This window comes from Rattus norvegicus, chromosome 10 (genome assembly GCF_021556685.1).
Source record: "Rattus norvegicus strain SHRSP/BbbUtx chromosome 10, alternate assembly SHRSP_T2T, whole genome shotgun sequence".
Taxonomy (NCBI): domain Eukaryota; kingdom Metazoa; phylum Chordata; class Mammalia; order Rodentia; family Muridae; genus Rattus; species Rattus norvegicus.
This window is the reverse complement of record NC_141543.1, coordinates 107,766,636-107,789,796: the sequence shown is the minus strand read 5'-3', so window position 1 is coordinate 107,789,796 and position 23,161 is coordinate 107,766,636. Positions and strand designations below refer to the sequence as shown.

General features: G+C 55.2%; 1 protein-coding gene and 1 long non-coding RNA gene across 2 annotated transcripts; both read left to right on the top strand.

Moving 5' to 3' along the window:
- Positions 1-375: 375 nt before the first annotated feature.
- LOC148003187 (uncharacterized) lies at positions 376-1,577 on the top strand. The gene is made up of 2 exons (XR_015632274.1): positions 376-665; positions 756-1,577. It is a non-coding gene; the product is annotated as an uncharacterized LOC148003187 (long non-coding RNA).
- Positions 1,578-4,032: 2,455 nt separating this feature from the next.
- Evpl (envoplakin) lies at positions 4,033-20,589 on the top strand. Its single transcript, NM_001107066.2, is given in 22 exon segments — positions 4,033-4,221; positions 6,932-7,031; positions 7,193-7,347; positions 7,438-7,564; positions 8,228-8,353; positions 8,515-8,553; positions 8,660-8,821; positions 8,904-9,011; positions 9,134-9,229; positions 10,525-10,650; positions 11,023-11,169; positions 11,467-11,621; positions 11,730-11,827; positions 12,029-12,201; positions 13,305-13,483; positions 13,567-13,705; positions 13,806-13,999; positions 14,300-14,450; positions 15,830-15,913; positions 16,024-16,134; positions 16,226-16,318; positions 16,952-20,589. Coding segments are annotated over 22 exon segments (6,105 nt in total). The 5' UTR covers positions 4,033-4,123; the 3' UTR covers positions 20,396-20,589.
- Positions 20,590-23,161: the final 2,572 nt, after the last annotated feature.

Sequence of the window (23,161 nt, the reverse complement as noted above, 5' to 3'; positions counted from 1 at the left end):
TGCCCCCGTCAGGTGGGCTGTGCCTCCTTTGAATCCTCTGGGATTCCATTTTATAGACACACTGCCAAAAGAACCTCCTCCAGACAGCCACGGGGATTCCTGGGCCCAACCTCGTGCGCTGACTGAAGGAAGAAGGCTTCTCTCTAACTCCCCTACCTGACTGACCTCTCCAGGCCCCAGCTGGTGGATGGCTTTGCTAGGGCAGAGAGTACAGGGGAAGGAAGGGCATTCAGGCTGTCCAAGGGTCAGGCAGCAGATTCTGTGCAAACCAAGGGCAATTTCCTGCTTCAAGGGAACAGAGAATTAATTGCTACCATCTGTTTCTGAGGCCGAGGCCCGCTGAAGGGGCTCCAGAGCTCGGGGAGGCTTGAGGCCTGGCATGTTTGCCAAGTGCTCCCCAGGGGCCTGGCTGTTCTTGAACTTAGCTGTGCTGTATAGTTCTCAGGCTGCTCGGCCCTCCTCAGACCCACAGGCCCTATGGCTTCACACGAGCTGCCCACCTCAGCCGAGTTGCAGACTAGGGACATGAACACACTACACCACCACTGAAGTCCCAGGGCAAGAGGGACTGAGGAAATCAGCTGACTTTAAACATCTGGAGCCACAGAGGAAGAAGGAGGGCAAAGGACAGGGAGGACCAGAAACCATGTCCCACGGGGCTACAGGTGGGCACCTGGGGTGACGCCCTGTTCAACTAGAAGGTCAGAGCTATGCTACTAAGTTTCTAATTGTTTTTGTTTCTTTCTCTGTTTTAGACAGTGTTGCCATCAAATTCTACATCAATCCTCTTGCCTCTGCCTCCCAAATGGAATTATAGTATCAGCATTACTGGCCTGTGCCATAGGACTTTGTTTTGTGACAGTCTCATGGAGTTCAAGCTGGCTTTGAAGTTCTTTTTTTTTTTTGGTTCTTTTTTTCGGAGCTGGGGATCGAACCCAGGGCCTTGCGCTTCCTGGGCAAGTGCTCTACCACTGAGCTAAATCCCCAACCCCTTTGGCTTTGAAGTTCTTACATAGGTGGAAATGACATTGAACTCCCGATCCATCCTTCTCTCAAGGGCTGGGATACAAGCATGATCAGCACGCCCACCTATCTTTCAGAGAGTTCCAACATGAGCTCTGGAGAAGCCTCGCTTGTATTACTGAGTTTGCTAGAAGTCGCACTTACTTATTTTGAATTTAAGTTCTACGTGAGTGTTTTGCTACATCCTTTCATGGGCACAGAAGGCCCAGGGTGGAAGAGGCCATCAGATCCCCTGCAGCTGGAGTCATCGAAGGCTGTGAGCCACCACCTGGGCTCTAGGCATTGAACCTGAGTCCTTGGTTAGAGCAGCCAGTGCTCTGAACTGCTGAGCCGTCTCTCCAGCCCCCTGGTTACTTATTTATTTATTTATTTATTTATTTATTTATTTATTTATTTTTCCGAAGCTGGGGACTGAACCCAGGGCCTTGCACTTGCTAGGCAAGCGTTCTACCACTGAGCTAAATCCACAACCCCTACTTATTTATTTTTAAGACAGGGGCTTCTATAGCTCCAGCTGGTCTCAAACTCAATAAACAGGCAGAGGTGGCTTTGAACTACTAATCTTCCCCTCTCTAACTGATCCAGTCTTGAATTATGTCATCACACTGGGTTTATGCAGTTCTGGATACTGAACCCAGGGTCTCATGACTGCTAGGTTGGCACTCTATGGTCTGCCCTTCATCCCCAATAATAAAAGCCAATTTTTTTTTATAAAGGTGGGGTGACTGGGTTGGGGATTTAGCTCAGTGGTAGAGCACTTGCCTAGGAAGCGCAAGGCCCTGGGTTCGATCCCCAGCTCTGAAAAAAAGAAAAAAAAAGTGGGGTGACATGTGTGGGGAGGATTAATATATTTAACTCAATATATTCAATGTATCTAGCAATGTATCATTAATGTTGGGAAAGAGTATGACATTTTGTCCTTTGAGAGCCAATGTAAGCTTTGGACCTGGAGTATATACATCTCCGTTTGGTTTAGGCCTGTTCAGATACCGAGCAGCCACAACAAGGCTGGTGGCTGCCGTGGGCAACATTACAGATCTCAATAGAGACAGGAATACAAAAAGTCACAGCTTACTCCTATGATTTATTCCTGGGGACCAACAATCCCCATCTGAGTGGGCCCCCTGCTGCGAGGGTTCCCTTCAGAGCTAGAGGTCTCCTGCCTGCAGCTGGCCAGCCCTCAGCTGGGAGCCGATTAGATTGCAGTGGACAGTGACAGCAGGAAGTCAGCTCTTGTTTTTTCTTGCAGTGAGTCAATTAGCCCTTGATCCTCCGAGCTGTGCTCAGGCCCCCACAGTACTGATCCGATGCCTGGAGGGCTTCTGAAGAGGAGTGAAGCCCTGTGGCTCAGACGGGCTGCTCTCTGAGTACCTTCCACCACTCCACCCCACCTCCCACAGCTACTACCTCTCGGGAGGGAAGGGCCCTGTCTCAAAGGTGAGACAGCTGTGTGGACACCGGGCTGGGGGAAAGGTGGTAGTTAGTGTGGACCTCTGGGCCACGCAGTCATATAAACAACCCCTTGGGAGCAGAGCTGATTGCTGGTGTGACATTAGTGTTTAGAAGGAAATTGTCACAGGGATTGAAACGGAGGAGGGCTGGGATGAAGGCTAAGTGATTTGCACCCCTGATGACATCTCACTAATCACTTTGTGCCTGGAGCAGTGGACATCATAGGTCGCTGTGTCTCCTGTGGCTGTTTCGCTCTATCATGGCCTCCCTCTGCCTTCTTCAACCCCATTTGCCACTAGCAACCTCTTCCAGGAGCTGAAAACTGATTCTTCTCTCTAGTTCAGTGGCCAAACTCAGTAGCTTCTTGGTGAGATGCAGCCAAAAGATGGCTGGGGGGGGGGGGGGAGATTGGGGATTTAGCTCAGTGGTAGAGCGCTTGCCTAGCAAGCAAGGCCCTGGGTTCGGTCTCCACGGGGAAGAAAAAAAAAAAAAAAAAAGATGGCTGGAGCTCCTCAGTTGCTCTGAGGCCTTGTTAGAAATAGGATTTGACTTGGCATCAGATGTAAGGGACAAGCCACTAAATCTTAAGTCAATGTCACCAGTCTATCTGACTGGGTAGAAATCACAAGGACCACTCAGTGGCTTTTCACCGGGAAACCAGACAGAGGAACAAGCAGGGTACTTGTGGACTTCACAGTGACCTCGGCTGAGGCTCGGCTGCAAGGCTGCTCAATTCTGGTCCCCACCCAGGAAGGTGCGCAGTCGGCCTCTCGGAAGCTAGCCTGAGTAGCTTCTAAGGGTCCTATCTGAACATGGAGACCCAACTGGGTGGCACACACATTTTAAAAGTATCAGGTGCGGGGTTGGGGATTTAGCTCAGTGGTAGAGCGCTTGCCTAGCAAGCGCAAGGCCCTGGGTTCGGTCCCCAGCTCCGAAAAAAATAAAAAGTATCAGGTGCGAGAGAGCAGTTATGGTGGTTCACACCACTTGGGAGACTGAGACAAAAAGGTTGGTTGCCAGCTTGGGCTACAGAGCAAGAACCTATCTCAAGTTTAAAGGAAAAAAAGTTAGCTGCCTGGTTGAATGTCTACCAGCTGCTCCGTGGGAGACAGAGCAAGGCCCGGGGTGGCCCCACCTCTCCACCTCTCCTGGCAGGGTGAGCTATGGGTGAGGGCCCGGTTGATAGTGGATCTCTGTGCAAGGGTTCTAGGGGTTGGCTAACCCCAGCACTAGGACCCTCCGAGCCAGGGCCTGAACAATGTGCTTGGGTCAGTCTGTTTCGCATTGCGCTGGCCTGGCCACTTCCCCACCTGGGTGTGATCGCTGCTCTCTGGCTGGGCATGTGGGTGTAGCAAGTCCAAACCTCCGTGGGAGTCAGGCGGGCGCCCCGCCCCTGGGCTGTGCCCTCTCCTCCCAGACTGGTTGTGCAGGAGCTGACTGCACAGTCGGGGCGGGCGCTGGGGCATGCGCGGGCCAGGCCTGGCAGAAACACCGCACCTGCAGGGAGGAGCCTCCCAGAAACTGCCTTCCCCGACCCGACCGCCTTCCCACCTCTTCAGAGCCCGGCTGGTAGCCAGCGAAGACACGCGTCGCCTTCCCGCCCTCCTTCCAGGAGAGCCCAGCCTGAACCGGCGCCTGCTTCACCACCATGTTCAAGGGGCTGAGCAAAGGCTCTCCAGCCAAGGGGTCCCCCAAGGGCTCCCCAGCTAAGGGGTCCCCTAAGGGCTCCCCCAACAAGCACAGTCGGTGAGCGGGGTCCTGGGTAGCGGTGCTGGGATCGGGGTGGTGCAGGGCCCAGGTATGTTCTAGCTACCTGTTGGCGGCAGAGCCTAGTTCTGGCATTTGGTATCCCGAGGCCAAGGGCCCAAGGGTGGACTCTCTCCTGCCTGTGGCCCAGGTTGAGCAAGGGATGGATAGCCTGCTGCCACCCACATTCTCCTGAGGAGGGCAGGTGTAGGGGACACAGGCGGAGGGTGCCCTTTCAGAGGTGCTGGACCGGATGACTGGAAACAGCAGAATCTGGCTCCCTGTTTGTCACTCAACCCTGATGGTCCTTTTGGATTGGATAAGTCTTGGAGTGAGCAGGGAAACAGAGTGGGCAGGAGTAGGAGGCTCAAGAGAGGGGTTTTTGAGCTGGACTACATCCCACCTAAAACACTTTCCCCTGACCCTGGGTCTTGTCTGATTCCTTCAAGTCAGGAGGCCTTTTTCATGGGGGTGAGAGGAGGTGGTACCATGCTCTCGTCAGTAGCTCTCTGCAAAGAGACTTGACGATGTTCATCCTGCTCGCTGGCCCCAAGCCCTCTCTCGGAGGTGGCAGTCTGCCTGGAGTCAGGTGTCTTTCGGGGTGCAGAGGTGTCAAGATAAGAGAGTGGAGATGAAAGACTGGGATCCAGGTACCCATTACCTCGACAGGGATCAGGGTGCCTACCCAGAGCCTGGGCATCTGGGCCAACAGGAAAGACAGTGCTTAAGACTCTCACTGGAGTGACCGCCTCCCTGAGGCACTGAGCCCAGCCCAGGGTGGAGTGCATAGTTCCCAGAGGAAGCCTCTCTGCTAGGAAGCCCAACCTGAGGCTGAGCTCTCCCTGCATTCCCAGAGCCTCCTGGCCTCCAGTTCCTGACTGCTGTAGCTTCATTCACAGGTCCTGCTGAGGCCTCCTCCTTTCCCTCAGAGGTGTCAACTCACTGAGCTCTTCTTTATTGAGCAACTGTGGTATGCTGGACTGCCTTAACCTCTAGGAATGCCCTGCGAGCAAAACACTGGTGTCCCTACCTTGAAGGTGCTCACTTCCGTACAATAAAAATTAATATGTTGCCTTTAATCTCAGCACTCCAGAGGAAGAGACTAGCGGATCTGTGAGTTGGAGGGTAGGCCAGCCAGGGCCACACACAGTGAGACTGGAGGCTGGAGAGATGGCTCAGTGGTTAAGGACATTGGCTGTCCTTCCAGAGGTCCCGAGTTCAAATCCCAGCGTCTACATTCACAGCTGTCTGTAACTAGAGGTCCACGGAATCCTCTTCTGGTCTCCGCTGGCATCGAGACCTGACACCCAGAAACACATGTGGGCAAAACCACATAGAATAATATGTACATGGCCCTGAGCTGGGCGCTTCCTGTGGCTTAATTCTTCCAGTGCCTAGGAGACCTCTGTGCTCAGGGCCAGGCATGGTGGCACGTGGCTTTAATCCTAGCATGAAAGGCTCAGGCAGGCAATCTCTATGAATTTGAGGCTAGCCTGGCCTAGATAGTGAATTTGGGCTAGCCCAGGGTACATAGTGAGATCCTGTCTCAAAGCCTATGGTGAAGGTATTAAAACCCCATTTAGGGGGTTGGGGATTTAGCTCAGTGGTAGAGTGCTTGCCTAGCAAACGCAAGGCCCTGGGTTCAGTCCCCAGCTCCGAAAAAAAAACAAAAAAAACAAAAAAAAAAAAAAACCATTTAGCCAGAGTTGGTAGGGCATCATAGTAAGTTCCAGGCCAGCCTGGGCTATGGAATAAGCCTTGGTTATGGCAAGTTCTTGTTGTTTGTGGGGGTGGGGAGCAGTATTGGTTTTTTATTTTGTTTGTTTGAGACAGGGTTTCCCTATGTACTGAGTACTAGTGAGAAAGACCAAGCCCATGTTGGCCACGGACTTCTTCATACAGTTCTCTTCATTGGCACTCCCCTTCACAGTCTGGATGCAGCCCAGCTAGCATTTCCTTGTGGCCTGGAGTGTGGCTCCTGCAAGGTGTTGTTCTCACAAGGATGCTCATTCGGGTCTGCCTGATTCTTGCCCCCAGAGCTCAAGCACACAGTAGGAACTCTCTGGAGGACACTGAGAGACTGCATGGGCAAGAAGCTTGGGGCCCGAGCAACAGGCTTCCTCACGGTCATGCCAACAGAGCAAACGGGGCTGGAAGCCAAGCTTTTCTTGTGTCCCTAAATCAGCAGGAGGATATCCGGGTACCCCAACCATCTCTTGGCTGCCCCCTGCCTGGTTCCTCCAGGGAGTCACTAAAATCTCCATATTGCTGAAGCCCCATTGGGCAAGAAGAATGGTGGAAGCGGACATGGTGGGGGATGGGGAGAAGTTGAGACTGGGGAGTTGCCTCTACTCCCTGCCCTCGGTCAACACAACTGCCTTTCCTGAAGCCAGGCAGGCTGTCTTGGGTATTTTCTTTCTCACTGGGCCACCTGCCGCCACCCTGGGAAGCAGGCAGGCGTTGGGAAGGTCTTGGAGTACCTGAGGAATACACTTTATAGCCACACACAGACCTAGATTCTCACTTTCCAAGCCTTCTACAGGGGACAGTACCCTCATCCTCCATCTAAGACTGAGCCTCTCAGAGCTCAGACCCACGGACTCTTCTCTGTAGAAGGCCGGGGTTGGGGGATCTGGGGAATGGGTCCTACGTGGCAGGCACAGAGGACCTTTCCATAACTGCTGTCCTGTGCTCCCGACAATCCAACCAGGGCTGCAACCCAGGAACTGGCTCTGCTCATCTCTCGCATGCAAGCCAATGCTGACCAGGTAGAGAGGGACATTTTGGAGACTCAGAAGAAGCTGCAGCAAGTAAGTCCCTGCCAGAGCGTGAGGGGAGGGAAATGGAGGCCCAGGGCCTGGTGGGGAGTGGTCAGACCAGCGGGGGGGGGGGGGGGGGACAGGTCAACAAGAACATTGGGGAACTTGTGGTGAGCCTTTGCGCCCTGACCACATGGGTCATGCCTCACCAGGATCGGCAGAATGGTGCACAGAATCAGGCACTACAGCACCAGCAGGAGACGGGCCGCAACCTGAAGGAAGCGGAGGTACTCCTCAAAGATCTCTTCCTGGATGTAGACAAGGCTCGGCGCCTCAAGCACCCACAGGCTGAGGAGATTGAGAAAGAGTGAGTGAGCCGGGTCTCACAGTGGAGGTGCGGGGGATCCCCAGAGAACCCAGCCCAGCTCTGACCCGGTGCCCCCCCCCCCCTTGGCAGCATCAAGCAGCTGCACGAACGAGTGACCCAGGAGTGTGCGGAGTATCGAGCTCTGTATGAGAAGATAGTGCTGCCGCCGGATGTGGGGCCCAGGGTCGACTGGACACGGGTGCTGGAGCAGAAACAGGTCAGGGGCAGCCATCGACGGACACATTCTCAAGGAGCTCAGAACCACAGCCGGTGCGGTCAGAGAGCAAGGCAGAATGGTGTCTGTTGGAGCTTTAACTTCGAACCTGGGAGGAGCTCAGGGATGGAGGAGGGGAGGCTTCCTGTAGAAGTCAGGAAGAGGTGGAAAGAGGTAGCTCGGTCACAGTGATGAGTGGGGACCTCCTGGGAAGGCAAAAAGGCTCCCTCTGGGAAGACTGAGGTTGGATGGGCAGTGGACATACCAAGTCACAGGACGCTGAGCAGTTGTGTTTGATGCATTGTGACGGGAACCAGGGACCATGGGGCAGGGCAGGTCCTGGGTCTGGCTGGATATGTCCAGGCATCGGTTGCTGAGGCTTGGGCGAGAGATAGCCCAAGAGTAGAGCATGAATCCTGAGAACCAATGGGACTCAGGGCCTTAGTCCTGACCGCCACAGGACAGCAGTAGTGTCCCAGCTATGGGGAACAGCTACCATTGCCCCAGGCTGCTTACCCAGCCTGTCCACTCTTTGCCTCTATGACTAACTCTGCTCTCCTGTTGTGGGGAGGACACAGGTGGCTGTGGGGGGTGGGGTGGGAAGGGTTCTCTGGGCTGCGGGACATAGACCTTCCTGGTAGGACTGAGGACCTGGCTCTTCTGTAGAAGCTGATCTGTGAGGGCCACTATGGGCCTGGGATGGCAGAACTGGAACAGCAGGTGGCCGAGCACAACATCCTGCAGAGGGAAATCGAGGCTTACGGGCAGCAGCTGCGGACACTGGTGGGACCGGTGGGTGCATCCCTGTGCAACCTGGTGTGGACCCCCCTTTCTCCCATCACAATCAGGCTATCTGGCCTTAAAAGGGAGAGTTAAAGGGGGGGGGATGTTGGTGGAGATCAGCCTGTATGCGGGGAGCCATCACACTAAACCCTGTTTCTCTCTTGAGGCAGGATGCAAACGCCATCAGGAACCAATACCGTGACCTACTGGTGAGTTCGGGCCGGGTGGGACCTCTTTGCCTCAGCCCTTCCCAGGGCCACGGTTGCCCAGGGCCCTGACACTACCCCTTGCCACTTCCTTCTCTCCCGAGCATAGAAGGCAGCCTCGTGGCGCCGGCAGAGTCTGGGCAGCTTGTACACACACCTGCAGGGCTGCACGAAGCAGCTGGGCGCCCTGGCGGATCAACAAGGCCGCATCCTGCAGCAGGATTGGAGTGACCTCATGCCTGACCCCGCTGGTGTGAGGCGAGAGTATGAGGTCTGTGGGGACAGGCTGGGGCAGTGGGGGGTGTCTAGGGCCATTTTCTTGCTCATGGCTGTCCCTGCTTCAATCCTTCTAGCACTTCAAGCAGCATGAGCTGCTGGCCCAGGAACAGAGTATAAACCAGTTGGAGGATGACGCAGAGCGCATGGTCGAGCTCGGGCACCCGGCCATTGGGCCCATCCAGGTGTGAAGGTCCCACCTCCCCCCCCCCCCCGCACACATATACACCCTTACCCCATGCTCCCCAAACGGAAGAGAGGGCGGTGGGTGTGGCGAGATTTCAGTGTTCACCCCGCTGTGCTCCAGGTCCACCAGGAGGCCCTCAAAATGGAGTGGCAGAATTTCCTAAACCTGTGCATCTGTCAGGAGAGCCAGCTGCAGCATGTGGAGGACTACCGAAGGGTGAGCCTGGGGCCAGGGACCCAGGGTGGTGGCTGGGGAGTGGGGGCAGGGTTCAAGGGCAACATAGCATAGAAGGGAACTGGGGCTTTAGGCCTAAGTCCCTGTGGGGAAACTAATGTCAAGAAGGACATTCTCAGCGGGGTGATTTCACCCCTAGCAAGTGAGTTTTGTTTTATTTTTTCTAATTTTTTAAAATTTACGAATTAATTTTGGGACACAGTCTCACTTAACTCAGGCTGACCTCAAACTCACGATGTAGCTGAGGATGGTGGAGAACTTTAGACCCTCCTAAGTGCTGGCCTTAAGGCATGGGCTACTGTGTGTGCCTTTTTATGCGGTGCTGGGAATTGAACTCAGGGCCTCTCTATAAATGCTACAAACTAGGTTGCATCTCCTGCCCCTGAGTTCTTTTCTTTCTTTTTTCATTATTCTATTTTAAGCTATGGGTACATGCGTATGTCTGTGTGTGTGAATACGTCACATGAGTGCGGGGGCCTGAGAGGCCAGAAGCAGGCAGATCTCTGTGAGTTCAAGGACAGCCTGGTCTACCTAGCAAATGTGAGGCCAACCAAGACTATATAGTAAGACCCCATGTCAAAAAAAAAAAAACCCTAATAATAAAAAAAACATAACCGATGGCGTCTAGTGTGGTAACTGTGGCTGAAAGGGACTTGGGGAGCAGAGAACAGGATAGCAAGCTTGAGGCTAGCCTGGGCTACTTTGTGAGACTCTATTGCAAAATTACTCTGGTATAGCTCAGTTCTAGAAAATTTGACTGGAATGCACCAGACCCTTGAGTACAAAGCCAGAATGTTGCCTTATGACACTAAAAGCTATTTTTTTAAGATTTATTTATTTCATGTATGAGTACACTGTCACTGTCTTCATGCACACCATAAGAGGGGATCAGATCCCCATTACAGATGGTTCTGAGCCACCATGTGGTTGCTGGGATTTGAACTCAGGACCTCTGGAAGAGCAATCAGTGCTCTTAACCGCTGAGCCACCTCTCCAGCCCCTAAAAGCTACTTTCAGTGAACCAAAAATGTCCCATTTATGGTCACCCCCATTTAAAAAGATCCCACTGTCTGGGCAGGTGTCTTCGCTTAGCTGGCTTAGATTTAGTCTGTTTTGTTTTGCTTTGTTGTTTAAAGCTGGTTTGAGTGTGGCTGGCCTGGGTTTAGCCTGACTTGAATTTTATTGTAGCGTGAGTTTGACCTGGTCTGTGTCCAGCCATTTTGGAGGTTCACCCCACCCCACCCCCGGCTCTGCCCTTGACCACCCACTGACCTTAGTTCCAGGAAGAGGCCGACTCAGCCAGCCAGACCCTGGCAAAGCTCAGCTCCAACCTGGACACCAAGTACAGCTTTGGCGCTGGGGACTCCTCTGTCTCCCCAACAGAGCTCCTGCTACAGCTGGAGGTGAGACAGTCCCACTGGGCCATCTGCATCCTGCCCCGGGCTTAGAGCTTTCTCTCTAGAAAAGAAGTCCCCAGTGCAGCCCTAAACCCCCAGGAGAAGAGGTTGCTGCAGCAGGAGCCCTGACCCTCCTACACTTTGCTATGCTATCTGTAAAGTGACCTGAGAAGCCTGGACGAGCTCTGAGGTCCCCACAGCTTCCTCCCCGAGGCCCGTGTGATATTAGCCAGCATCCGTACCCTCCGTCCATCTACAGTCTGACTTAGCTTCTCCCCAGAGGAAGGCCACACTCCCTTTGGGAGATGGGAAGGAGGCAGGAGGTGGCTTCTATCCCACCCTGACCGACCTGAGCTGCTGTTGTCTGGGTCCCAATAGGCAGAGGAGAAGCAGCTGGCCATAGCAGAGAGGACTATTGGAGAGCTGCAGCGACGAAGCCAGGAGGTGGCCCCGCTGCCACAGCGCAGGAACCCACCCAAGCAGCCCCTGCACGTGGACAGCATCTGTGACTGGGACTCCGGAGAAGTACGCCCTCCCCCTGCCCTCCTCACCCACCCCAGCCTCTGTCCCCCACCTCCCTACACTGCTTCAGTCTCTAACCCGCCCCACCCTGCCCCTCCCTCTTCTCACTCCTTCCCTGACCCGGCCCCACCCCTCAAACCTGTCCCACCTCTGATCTGTCCTCAACCTTACCCCAGCCCCTCCCACCTCTTCTCTGACCTCCTCCTCCTTCCAGCTGCTGTCTCCACCCATCTTGCCCCTAGCCACCTCTCCAGTCCCAACCCTCCATCCCACACGAGCCCTTCTCCACCGTCCCCTCAGGTGCAGCTGCTTCGGGGAGAGCGGTACACACTCAAGGATAATGCTGACCCCTACACCTGGGTGGTTCAGGGCCCTGGAGGAGAGACCAAGAGTGCCCCAGCTGCCTGCCTCTGCATCCCAGCACCAGACCCAGAAGCTGTAGCCAAAGCCTCCAGGTGGCTCACCCCAGGATGCTCACAGGCACCAGGGCCAATGCTTTCCTCTGAGGCAGTGAGTGCTAGGGCTGGATAGACTGAGAGACACTGTCCTCTTACCCCCTCCAGGTTGGCCTCCGAGCTGCAGACCCTGAAGCAGAAGCTGTCTACAGAGAAGAGTCGTCTCAAGAATGCTTCAGCAGAGCACTTACAGCAGGGCCAGCAGGGTACCAGAGGATGTCCAGGGAGGGCACTGGTGGGTGGGCCGTGCCGGGTAGAAGGTATTCCATCTCTACGACTAGACTATTCTTCCCTCAGTGAGGCCCTCCCCATCCTTCAGGTCCCCCCACATCCTGCAGGCACCCAGGGAGGGCCCATGTCAGGCAGACATAGTAGGCTTGGAACCTCACTAGTGTTTCTGTCCCCAGCTCCGGCAGGCTCAGCCCCGGCTGACCCACAGGCTCAGAAGCTCCTGTCACAGATGACCCAGCTGGATGGGGATCTGGGACAGGTAGAGAGGCAGGTGCTGAGCTGGGCTCGGAGCCCGTTGAACGACTCTTCTCCACTGAAGGACCTAGAGGGCCGAATCCAGAGCTGTGAGGTAAGCGAGTGGCCTTGAGGTGGCCTTGAGAGCTTCAGGACAAGAAAGGGCCCTGCCCTGGGGGTGTACACACTCCTGGGGCCATGGACTCAGAAAATAGGGCTCCCATTCTGGTTCTTCCACTGTCTTTGGTTTTCTCATCTCTGGGGTGGTACCCACATCCTTTGAGCATCCCGGGGTGTGAAAGTGTGACAAAGTCTGGCCCAGAGTAGAGGCCTGACACATGGACTTTTTTCTAACAAGAGTCCTGGGTACAGCAAGGGAGCCGGGGAGTTCCCAGAGGGAAAGAGTTCTCAGTGATACAGGGAAAGGGATGGAAACACTGTCTTGTCAGCCAGTGGTGACCATGTTCTCTGTCACATGAACCCCGCAGCCTGAAGGCGCCCATGCATTCTAGTTGGCCTTCCAAACCGGTTTCTGTTCAAATATAGCATACCATTAGTGTTTGGTTTTTTGAAAAAAAAATTCGAACCATGTTGATTTACATGGTTGTCTAACCTGTTCCAGTCTGTCTGCCATGCAGTGGGGGCGGGGAGGGGGGCAGTAGCCCAGCCCGGCCAGGGAGGAGAGGAGAGGAGAGGCTTCCCGAGGGCAAGGGCAGGGGATGTGAAGTCAGGTGCTGTGTGAGGATGCCAGAGGCTGATGGCTGACCCTGCCACACCAAAGTAGGTGGATTCATTGTGATGAGAGACAGAAGGCAGCCGCCCTGAGTGAATTCAGCCAGGGTTCTTCCTGCTTAGCCTGAAGCAACAGGAAGGTAGCAGGCCTGACCAGGACACTGACTGACAGTAGCAACGCCAGGTCACAGTGCGCTTGGTTCCTGTTGCTAAGGACCTAATATACAAGCTCTCATTTCACACACACACACACACACACACACACACACACACACACACACACACTCAGTCCATCATTCTGCGGTGGTCGAAGAGGCCCGGGTGTGAGTAGGGGCTGAGAGAGGCTGTCCTGCCCTAGGCTATCCACATACAGGGACAAGAAGAGACAGGCCCGGCCCCACATCTGTATCACGCCTTCGCAGGCATAGGGTTAAGTGACCCAGAAATCCCTGACTGTGTTCTCTGCCCACTCCACCCCTGACCCAGGGCACGGCACAGCATCTTCAGAACCTGGGAGCTGAGAAGGAGGCAGCCCAGCAGGAGTGTGAGGCGTTTCTGTCGACTAAGCCTACAGGCTCAGCGGCCCTGCAGCTGCCTGTGGTCCTCAATAATGTCAAGAACAAGTATAGTGATGTGCATAGCCTGTGCTACCTCTATGGGGAGAAGTGAGTGCTTGGGAGAGGGCCGTCCTCTGAATGGTCACAGGAGCGTGTGGTTGAGCTAACTGGCTGTTGCTTCCTCACCTCAGAGCCAAGGCTGCTCTGGGCCTGGAGAAGCAGATCCAGGAGGCAGATGGGATCATCCAAGGCTTTGAAGCTACCCTGGCACAGGAGGGCCCCATCCCTGAAGGCTCTGGGGCACTGCAGGAGAGGGTCAGCGAGCTGCAGGTAGGGTTAAGCAGCCCGCCGCGGTGTCCTGATAGGAGGGAAGGGAAGGAGTGGTCTGGGTATCCCGGAGCGTGCTCCATTCTGCCTCCCTTCTCCACAGCGCCAGCGGAAAGAGCTCCTCCAGCAGCAGGCCTGCGTGTTGGGGCTGCACCGGCAGCTGAAGGCCGCGGAGCACGCGTGCGGTGCGCTGCAGAACAATTTCCAAGAGTTCTGCCAGGACCTGCCGCGCCAGCAGCGCCAAGTGCGAGCCCTCACCGACCGTTACCACAGCGTGGGGGACCAGCTGGATTTGAGGTAAGTAGAAGGAAGGGGTTCCCCGGGCACTGCTGCCGGTGAACTGGTGACATAACCCCTCTGGGGCTGTTTCCTTGCCTCTAAAATGGGATAACTATACCTAATTTTCCCCCTTTGGAGTGCCAGACAGACACCATTCATTGCATCTCTGAGACACAGTCCCCATTACTTGCACGGCCTGTCGCTCAGGCCTTCGGTTCTGTCCCGGGTTGGAAGGATCCACCAGCCCTCTCTGCGCACCCCCGACCCATCCCTGGATGTCCGTCCCTTGTACCTACGTGGAACCTTGTCCTCTGGCAGGGAGAAGATACTACAGGATGCCAGCCTCACCCACCAGCAGCTCAAGAACAGCAGGGACAACCTGAGCTCCTGGCTGGAGCAGCTGCCCCACCACCGTGTGCAGCCCAGCGACGGGCCAAGCCAGATCGCCTACAAGCTGCAAGCACAGAAGGTGAGAGGCTGGGGCCCTGGCAGGGGAAATTACCTGAGTCAGGGCCTGGCCCAGAGCAGGGGCCGCCAGCTACCTGTTTCTTTCCAGCCACCTCCCCAGCAGGGACCAAGTCTCAAAAACAAGAGAGGCTACATAGGTCAGATCAGGAGATGGTGGTGGGGTGGCCTTACCCCTCCACAGCCTTGTCAACACCCCTTTCCAGTGGTGGGATTCTTTTCACCCTTGCTAAGGTTGTAGGGGATAAACGGAGAGTGGAGGGCACCTGTTGGGGAAGCCCATCCCTGAGACTTTTAGACACAGGCCAGCCACCAGCTTGGTGTGAGCACCCCCTGGTGGACATATGTGGGAGTGAGGGCAAGTGATCTGAGAAAAAAGCTCTGGGAGTCAGGTAGATGAGAAATGTCCCACCCAAAGAATTTTGGTCCCTGGGAGGCAGAGACAATCCATCCCGGTTCTTCTAAGCTACAGGACAGAATCTGGACTTGACATTACAGCCTTAGGATCCATGGGGGAAGAGGGTCACCCTCAGATTTTTTTTAAAAGATTTATTTATTTTATTTATATGAGTACACTGTCACTGTCTTCAGACACACCAGAAAAGGGCATCAGATCCCATTACAGATGGCTGTGAGCCACCATGTGGTTGCTGGGAATTGAACTCAGGACCTCTGGAAGAGCAGTCGGTGCTCTTAACCGCTGAGCCATCTCTCCAGCCCCACCCTCAGATTGAAAGTTGTCTTTGGAGGTCTCTGAGGAGCCAAGATATTAGTCCAAGGGGGTAGGGTGGGGCCCTTCCCAGAAAAGTGAAGCTGGACTTCTTAGAGCGTTTGGTACTTTTTTCTTTTGAGTTTTCCTCCACTGGCTCAGACAGGGGGTTTCTCTGTGTAGCCCTGCTGCTATTCTAGAACTCACTCTGTTGACCAGGCTGGCCTCGAACTCATAGATATCTAGCTGCCTCTCCTTCCTTACTTCCTTCCTTCCTTCCTCTTCTTCCTCTTCTTCCTCTTCCTCCTTCTCCTCCTCCTTTAGATTCTAGATGAATCAAAATGGGTTCAGAATAACTGGATGAGCAGTGGTCTCCAGACACTGGTCCCTGGAAGCTTCTCCAAGATGTTCCTTCTCAGGCATGCCCAGGGCTGCAGGGTCTCACTGGCATTTGGATCCAGCAGATCTGTGGCCTAATAACACTAGATATACAATGCAAGAGCCACTGGGCTAAGACAGAACTCCAGGGCCATCAGACAGGAATGTCCAAGAGAAGGGAGGCATCTCTGAGTACCCTTTGCCTGTGTGTCCTGGCTAATTGTGGTGCTGGGAATGCCAGCTAGAAGGAAAGGAACTTTCCCCAGCCTCTGTGACTCTGGCTTCCTCCTTGGCAGAGGCTGATACAGGAAATCCTGGGTCGTGAGCAGGACCAGGCCACAGTGGCCCGCCTCACCCGGGACCTGCAGGAGGCTCTCCAGGTGAGCACTTTTACTTCAGCTTCTACTTCTGATTTCACCAGCCTCCCTTGCTCTGCTATCCCCGACCCCCCCATGTCCAGTCTCTGTAAGTGACTTTCCTTCCTGTTCAGGAGTATGAGCTGCGAGCAGACACCTACCGCTGCTCCCTGGAGCCCACCTTGGCGGTGTCCGCCCCTAAGAGACTCAGAGTGATTTCCTTAAAGGAGAACATCCAGGCTCAGGTGAGGCAGGGCTTAGCATCTCCTGGCATCAGCTCTACAGCTCCTCAGGCTGAGCTGACTCTGCTCTCCCTCTCCCAATTTGGTTCCCCAGGAGAAGAACCTTACTAAAGCTTACACTGAGGTCGCCGCAGCGGAACAGCAGCAGCTGCACCAGCTGGAGTTTGCTAAGAAGATGCTGGAGAAGGTAAAATGTCGGTGCCCACTCTGTGGACACAGCAGCCCAGCTGGTCTGGGGTGGGCCTGGATGTCACCTTTCCCCACTGCAGCCTCAGCCTCTGGTCAGACCTGGACATGAAGATTTCTCCAGAAGTTCATACAGGTTGTGCCTACTCTAGGCAGGCTCTGGAGGTGCCCTCCAGTCTTTGCTTAGTCATAAGCAAAGGGGACAAGAGAGGCCTAGAGAGCCAAGAAATACTCCATAATCCTTAACCTTAGGACCCAGTCACATAGGCAATGGACCATCTAGGTCTCCAGTGAGAGTTGAGTGGAAGCCAGGAACTCTTTATGGTGCCTGTGGCTTGCCAGTTTCTCTCTTTCTGAGCCATTTTTCACTATCTACTGGAGAAGATTAGCCCCACCCCCGGGGCAGAGCTGGGGAGTTCCAGACCCTGCCTTGTATCCTAACAGCAATTCACTGAGGTCTTCGAAATCCTGTGTCCAAGTATCACGAGTCTTCAGCTCCATCGCCCAGGATCTACCAGGGAATCTAAGAAAGCGAGGAGGAGGAGGTCTCTGACCTCAGGGGTAGGGCGCAGAAAAATGGGGCTCCAGTTTTTGCTCACCTCAGGACTGTCTCTCTCTTTCCTGGTCACCACAGAAGGAGCTCAATGAGGACTTCCAAGCCATCCACAGTGCAAGACAAGGATCTGGCAGTCCAGCACATACAAAGACAGAGTCAGAGGTCCTGAAGACCCAGCTCGAGGAAGAGAGGAAACGCGTGGCTGAGGTGCAGCGTGAACTGGAGGAGCGGAGGCAGCAGCTGCTGCAGCTGAGGACCCAGCAGCCTGTGGCTCGGCTGGAGGAGAAGGAAGTGGTAGAGTTCTACCGGGACCCCCAGCTAAAGAGTAACGTGCTTCAGGCATCGTCCCGGCTGGAGGAAGAAGGCAAGAGGCGAGCCCGCCTACAAGCCGAGCTGGAGGTGGTGGCCCAAAAGGTTGTCCACTTGGAGGGCAAGAGGAAGGCCATGCAGCCTCACCTGCTGACCAAAGAGGTCACCCAAATTGAGAGGGACCCCGGCCTTGACAGCCAGGTTACCCAGCTCCACAATGAGATGCAGGGGCTGCGTGGGGAGAACGCCGTCCTCGCAGCCAGGCTGGAGGGGCTGAAGGATGAGTTGCTGACCCTGGAGCAGAAGGAGATAAATGTGAAGGAGAAGGTGGTGGTGAAGGAGGTAGTTAAGGTGGAGAAGGATCTGGAAATGGTGAAGGCGGCCCAGACGCTAAGGCTGCAGATCGAGGAAGATGCTGCACGGAGGAAGGGGGCGAAGGAAGCAGTAGCCAAGACACAGGCTCGCATCAAAGACCTGGAGCAGGCGATCAGCTCCGTGGAGCCCAAGGTCATTGTGAAGGAGGTGAAGAAAGTGGAGCAGGACCCTGGGCTTCTCAAGGAAGCCTCCAGGCTGAGAAGCCTCCTGGAGGAGGAGAAGAACAAGAACGTCATGTTGGCCAGGGAACTGCAGGAACTGCAGGACAAGTACAGGGCGGTAGAGAAGCAGAAGCCTAAGGTGCAGCTGCAGGAGCGCGTCAGCGAGATCTTCCAGGTGCACCCGGAGACAGAGCAGGAGATCCTGAGGCTCCGGGCCCAGCTGCAGGAGACAGGCAGCAAGAAGAGCTGTGTGGAGCGGGAGGTGGAGAAGCTGCTGCCTGAGCTGGAGGTCCTGCGGGCTCAGAAGCCCGTGGTGGAATATAAGGAGGTGACGCAGGAGGTGGTGAGGCACGAGAAGAACCCAGAGGTGCTCCGGGAGATCGACCGCCTCAAGGCTCAGCTCAATGAACTGGTCAACACCCACGGGCGCTGTCAAGAGCAGCTCATCCGGCTCCAGGGCGAACGCGATGAGTGGAAGCGTGAGCGGTCCAAGGTGGAGACCAAGATGGTGAACAAAGAGGTGGTGAGGCATGAGAAGGATCCAGTGCTGGAGAAAGAGGCCGAGAGGCTCCGGCAGGAGGTGCGGGAGGCCGTCCAGAAGAGGCGAGCCGCCGAGGATGCCGTCTACGAGCTGCAGAACAAGTATCTGCTGCTGGAGAGGAGACGCCCCGAGGAGCAGATCGTAGTGCAGGAGGTGGTGGTCACCCAGAAGGACCCGAAGCTGCACGAGGAGCACAGCCGGCTGAGCCGGAGCTTGGATGAGGAGGTGGGGAGGCGGCGGCAGCTGGAGCTGGAGGTGCGGCAGCTGAGCGCCAGCGTGGAGGAGGAGGAGGCCATGCTCAGCTTCGAGGAGGACCGCAGCAAGAAGCTGGCTGCGGAGAGGGAGCTGCGGCAACTGACCCTGAAGATCCAGGAGCTGGAGAAGCGGCCTCCTGCCCTGCAGGAAAAGATCATCATGGAGGAGGTAGTCAAGTTAGAAAAGGATCCGGATCTGGAGAGGTCCACAGAAGCTCTGAGGCGAGAGCTGGATCAGGAGAAGAACCGGGTGATCGAGCTACACCGGGAGTGCAAGGGCCTGCAGGTTGAGGTCGACCTCCTTCAGAAAACGAAATCACAGGAAAAGACCATATATAAGGAAGTGATCAGGGTGGAGAAGGACCCAGTCCTGGAGAGCGAGAGGGCCCGTGTGTGGGAAACCCTTAACCGGGAGCGAGCAGCACGCCAGAGTCGGGAGGAGGATGTCCGGAGCTTGAAAGAGCGGATCGACCGAGCCGAGGCTCTGAGGAGGTCCTGGTCACGTGAGGAGACTGAGCTCCAGAAGGCCCGGGACCAGGCAAGCCAGGACTGTGGGCGGCTGCAGAGAGAGCTCCGAGAGCTGGAGCAGCAGAAGCTACAGAAAGCCCAGCAGCTACAAGAGGAGGGGCGGCTGCTTAGCCAGAAGACGGAGAGCGAGCGCCAGAAGGCCGCTCAGCGGAGCCAGGCCCTCTCACAGCTCGAGGCTGCCATTCTCCATGAAAAGGACAAGATATACGAGAAGGAAAGGACCCTCAGGGACCTGCACACCAAAGTGAGCCGGGAGGAGCTCAACCAGGAAACCCAGACACGGGAGACCAACCTTTCCACCAAGATCTGCATCTTGGAACCAGAGACCGGGAATGACATGTCTCCCTACGAGGCCTACAAGAGGGGTATCATCGACAGAGGCCAGTACCTCCAGCTGCAGGAGCTGGAGTGTGACTGGGAAGAAGTTACCACCTCCAGTCCCTGTGGGGAGGAGTCTGTGCTCTTGGACCGCAAGAGCGGGAAGCAATACTCCATTGAGGCCGCCCTCCGCTGCCGCCGCATCTCCAAAGAAGAATATCACAGGTACAAAGATGGCCGCCTCCCCATCTCCGAGTTTGCCCTGCTTGTGGCAGGGGAGACCAAGCCCAGTTCCTCACTCTCCATTGGGTCCATCATCTCCAAGTCCCCAGTCTGCTCCCCAGGACCCCAGAGTACCGGCTTCTTCTCCCCAGGCCTTTCTTTGGGGCTCACTGAGGATAGCTTCCCCATCGCTGGGGTTTATGATACAACCACAGATAACAAGTGTAGCATCAAGGCAGCTGTGGCCAAGAACATGCTGGATCCCATCACTGGGCAGAAGCTGTTGGAGGCCCAGGCAGCCACAGGAGGCATCGTAGATCTTCTCAGCCGAGAACGATACTCCGTACACAAGGCAGTGGAGCAGGGACTCATTGAGAACACCTCCACCCAACGTCTGCTCAACGCTCAGAAGGCCTTCACCGGCATCGAGGACCCAGTCACCAGGAAGAGGCTGTCAGTGGGTGAGGCCATCCAGAAGGGCTGGATGCCCCAGGAAAGCGTGCTTCCCCACCTGCTGGTGCAGCACCTTACTGGGGGCCTCATCGATCCCAAGAGGACAGGACGCATCCCCGTCCCTCAGGCTGTGCTCTGCGGGATGATCAGCGAAGACCTAGGTCAGCTCCTGCAAGACGAATCCAGCTACGAGAAGGATTTGACAGACCCCATCACCAAGGAGAGGCTGAGCTACAAGGAGGCCATGGGGCGCTGCCACAAAGATCCTCTAAGTGGCCTGCTACTTCTCCCAGCCATGCTGGAAGGCTACCGCTGCTACCGAGTGGCCTCCCCCACCCTGCCTCGCTCCTGTGTGCGTTGAGGAGGGCTCTGCAGGAGGGAAGTTAGAATGCAGGCGTGCACCGCCTTGTCCTGGAGCAGCATAATCCCAGGCAGCGGTCCTCCTCCTGTCCATCCACCTCACTGTGCAGTCACTTGTGTTGGGCCCTGTCCCCAAACATGGGAAGCTCTGTTATCCCTCCCACCCCCTGCTTCTAATAAATGAATTATCTTGGTGCCGTGTCTCACTCTCATGTGGGGTTGCAGGGTCAGTATGTCTAGGGTGTGAGCCCATAAGCAACTCCAATTGGGCATTTCCCCCCCAAAATTATGTGTTATGTGGGGTGGATGTGCCCAACCCATCTGCCTGAGAAACAGGTCATCAAACGAGACCTCGGAAGACCCCTGGCCCCTCAGTTCCTGCCCTCTAGAACCAGAAACTCAGGAACGAGTTACATTTCCCATGTGTCACTCAGAAGGTCAGCAACAGCTTAGTGTTGATGATGGGACTATTTAGAACACCCCAGGTGCTGTCACCACTCCTAGGATCAGAGAGCTGCCCTACCCCCCACCTCTGGTTTAACGAGGTCCTCCAAACGGGATTTCAACTCTTCAGTAGCTTAAAACAAAATCGAGACCAGCAGAGGGCGCCCTCTCTCGGGGACCTGCCTGGCTCTGCAGCTGCGCAGTGAGGGCCAAAGGCTGGGGTCTCTTATCCAACCTGACACCTGTTAACAGACGTCAGAGGAGTTATGCACCCCACCCCCATGCAGGGAGCACCTGTGTGCCTTTCGAAAGTGCACCATTAAATCCAACAAATAACACAGGAACCTGACGACCTGCAGGTGACATGAACCCAAGCCCTCCACCTGCCAACCTGCAGGTGACATGAACCCAAGTCCCTCGGGGTGTGTTCTTCCCAGGCCAAGGCATCCCTTCCCCCTGAGGTACCAGCCACACTATGATGTAGTATAGAATAGAGTTTATTCAGGGCATGGGGAGGGGAGTCGAGGGGGTAGTAGAGACAGAGAAAGGCAAAGAGAGAGAGAGAGGAAAGGAGTAGAAGCCAACCATGGACACATGGAAAGAGACGGGGAATGGGGAGAGAGGGGGAAGGGACGAGAGGAAGGGAGAAGAGCAAGAGAGAGAAGAGGGGGATGAGCAGCCCCTTTTATAGTGAGTCAGGCACACCTGGCTGCTGCCAGGTAACTGTGGGCGGAGCCTAGATGAGTGTGTGTGCATGTGTGTGCACATGCGTGTGTGTGTGTGTGTGCGTGTATCTGCATGTATGTGTGTATATGTGTGTCTGTGAGAATGTGTGTGTGTATGTGTGCATGCGCATGCTTGTGTGTGTCTGTGTGTATGAGTGTGTGCACGTGTCTGTGTCGAGTGCATGTGTGCATATGAGTGTGTGTATGTCTGTATGCGTGTGTATGTCTGTGAGTATGTATGTGTATGTGTGTATATTCTGTATGTGTATGTATGTGTGTTTATGTCTGTATGTGTATGTTTGTGTATGTGTATATGAGTGTGTATGTGTCTGTGTGTGTTTGTATATGAGTGTGTGTGCATGTATGTGCATATATGTGTCTGTATGTGTGTATATGTGTGCATGCACATGCTTGTGTGTCTGAGTGTGTATATGAGTGTGTGTATGCCTGTGAGTATGTGTGTGTATGTCTGTATGTCTGTATGTCTGTATGTGTGTATGTGTGTTTGTATGTGTGTGTGTGTGTGTGTGTGTGTGTGTGTGTGTGTGTGTGCATGGAGGCCAGAAGCATCAATCCCCTGGGACTGGAGTTAGAGGTGACAAGGAGACACCTGGTATGGGTATTAGGAACTGAACTCTGCAAGAGCAGCCATCTCTCAAGTCCTCAAACAGGGTCTCTTTGTTTCACCAGCAGCCCATAGACCAGGCTAGCTAGCCTGTGAGCTCCAGGGATCCCCCTGTCTCAGGCCCCTATCCTGCCTGTCCTAAGAGCAGTGGAGTTAGGGATTCCTGTTTCTGTGTTCAGCTTTAGGTACTGTGACTGTGACTGTGCCTCGAGAGCTTTACCCACTGAGCTACTCCACTCCCACCCCCCATCTCCACGGCTTGGTGTGGCCCTGGAGATCTGAAGTCCTCACGTGTATATGGCAAGCACATTGCCAACTGAACCATCTTAGCCCGGGTGTCCCAGCTTTTAAGCTGGGCGCTTCCAGTACTGTGGTTAAACAGCTCTGACTCTAGACCTCCGATTCATCCAGGTTCCACCCGCTCCTGGTTGAGAACAGGCATGTTTTGCGGTAAGCAGGAGCCCCTAACCCTGTTCAAAGGGTGTGCACTTGGGCTGGGGCAGGATAGAGCAGGTGAAGGAGGAGTCAACAGCTCAACATCAGGTCTGGGTGGCTCGCTCTCTGCAATCACATATGCAACCCAGGCAGGATGCCAGGAAATAGCATAGGAAAGACAAGGGCCTTAGCAGGAAGTGCATGCCATCCTGCTGGCACTAGGTTGGTAGACAACACACATGGGCTTCTGGTAAGCTGACTGTGGCCTGGATGGAGGCCCTGCCCTTTCTTCCCTGGCCCAACATGGGTAAACACAGAAATGAGAATTGTGAACAGACAGGGCTGGCTCTGAGGCCCGGTAGGCAGCTGAAGGACCAGGAGAGCACCGGGGTCCAGAAGGTAGGAAAGAGCCTGCTCCTGCTCTGCACAGCCAGTCCTATGTGAAGACTGACCTGTGAGAGAGGTACTATGGGGAGACACTGAGGCAGGAGGAGGTGCGGCCTCTGCTGCTCCACCTAGATGGGGCAGGAAGCCCACC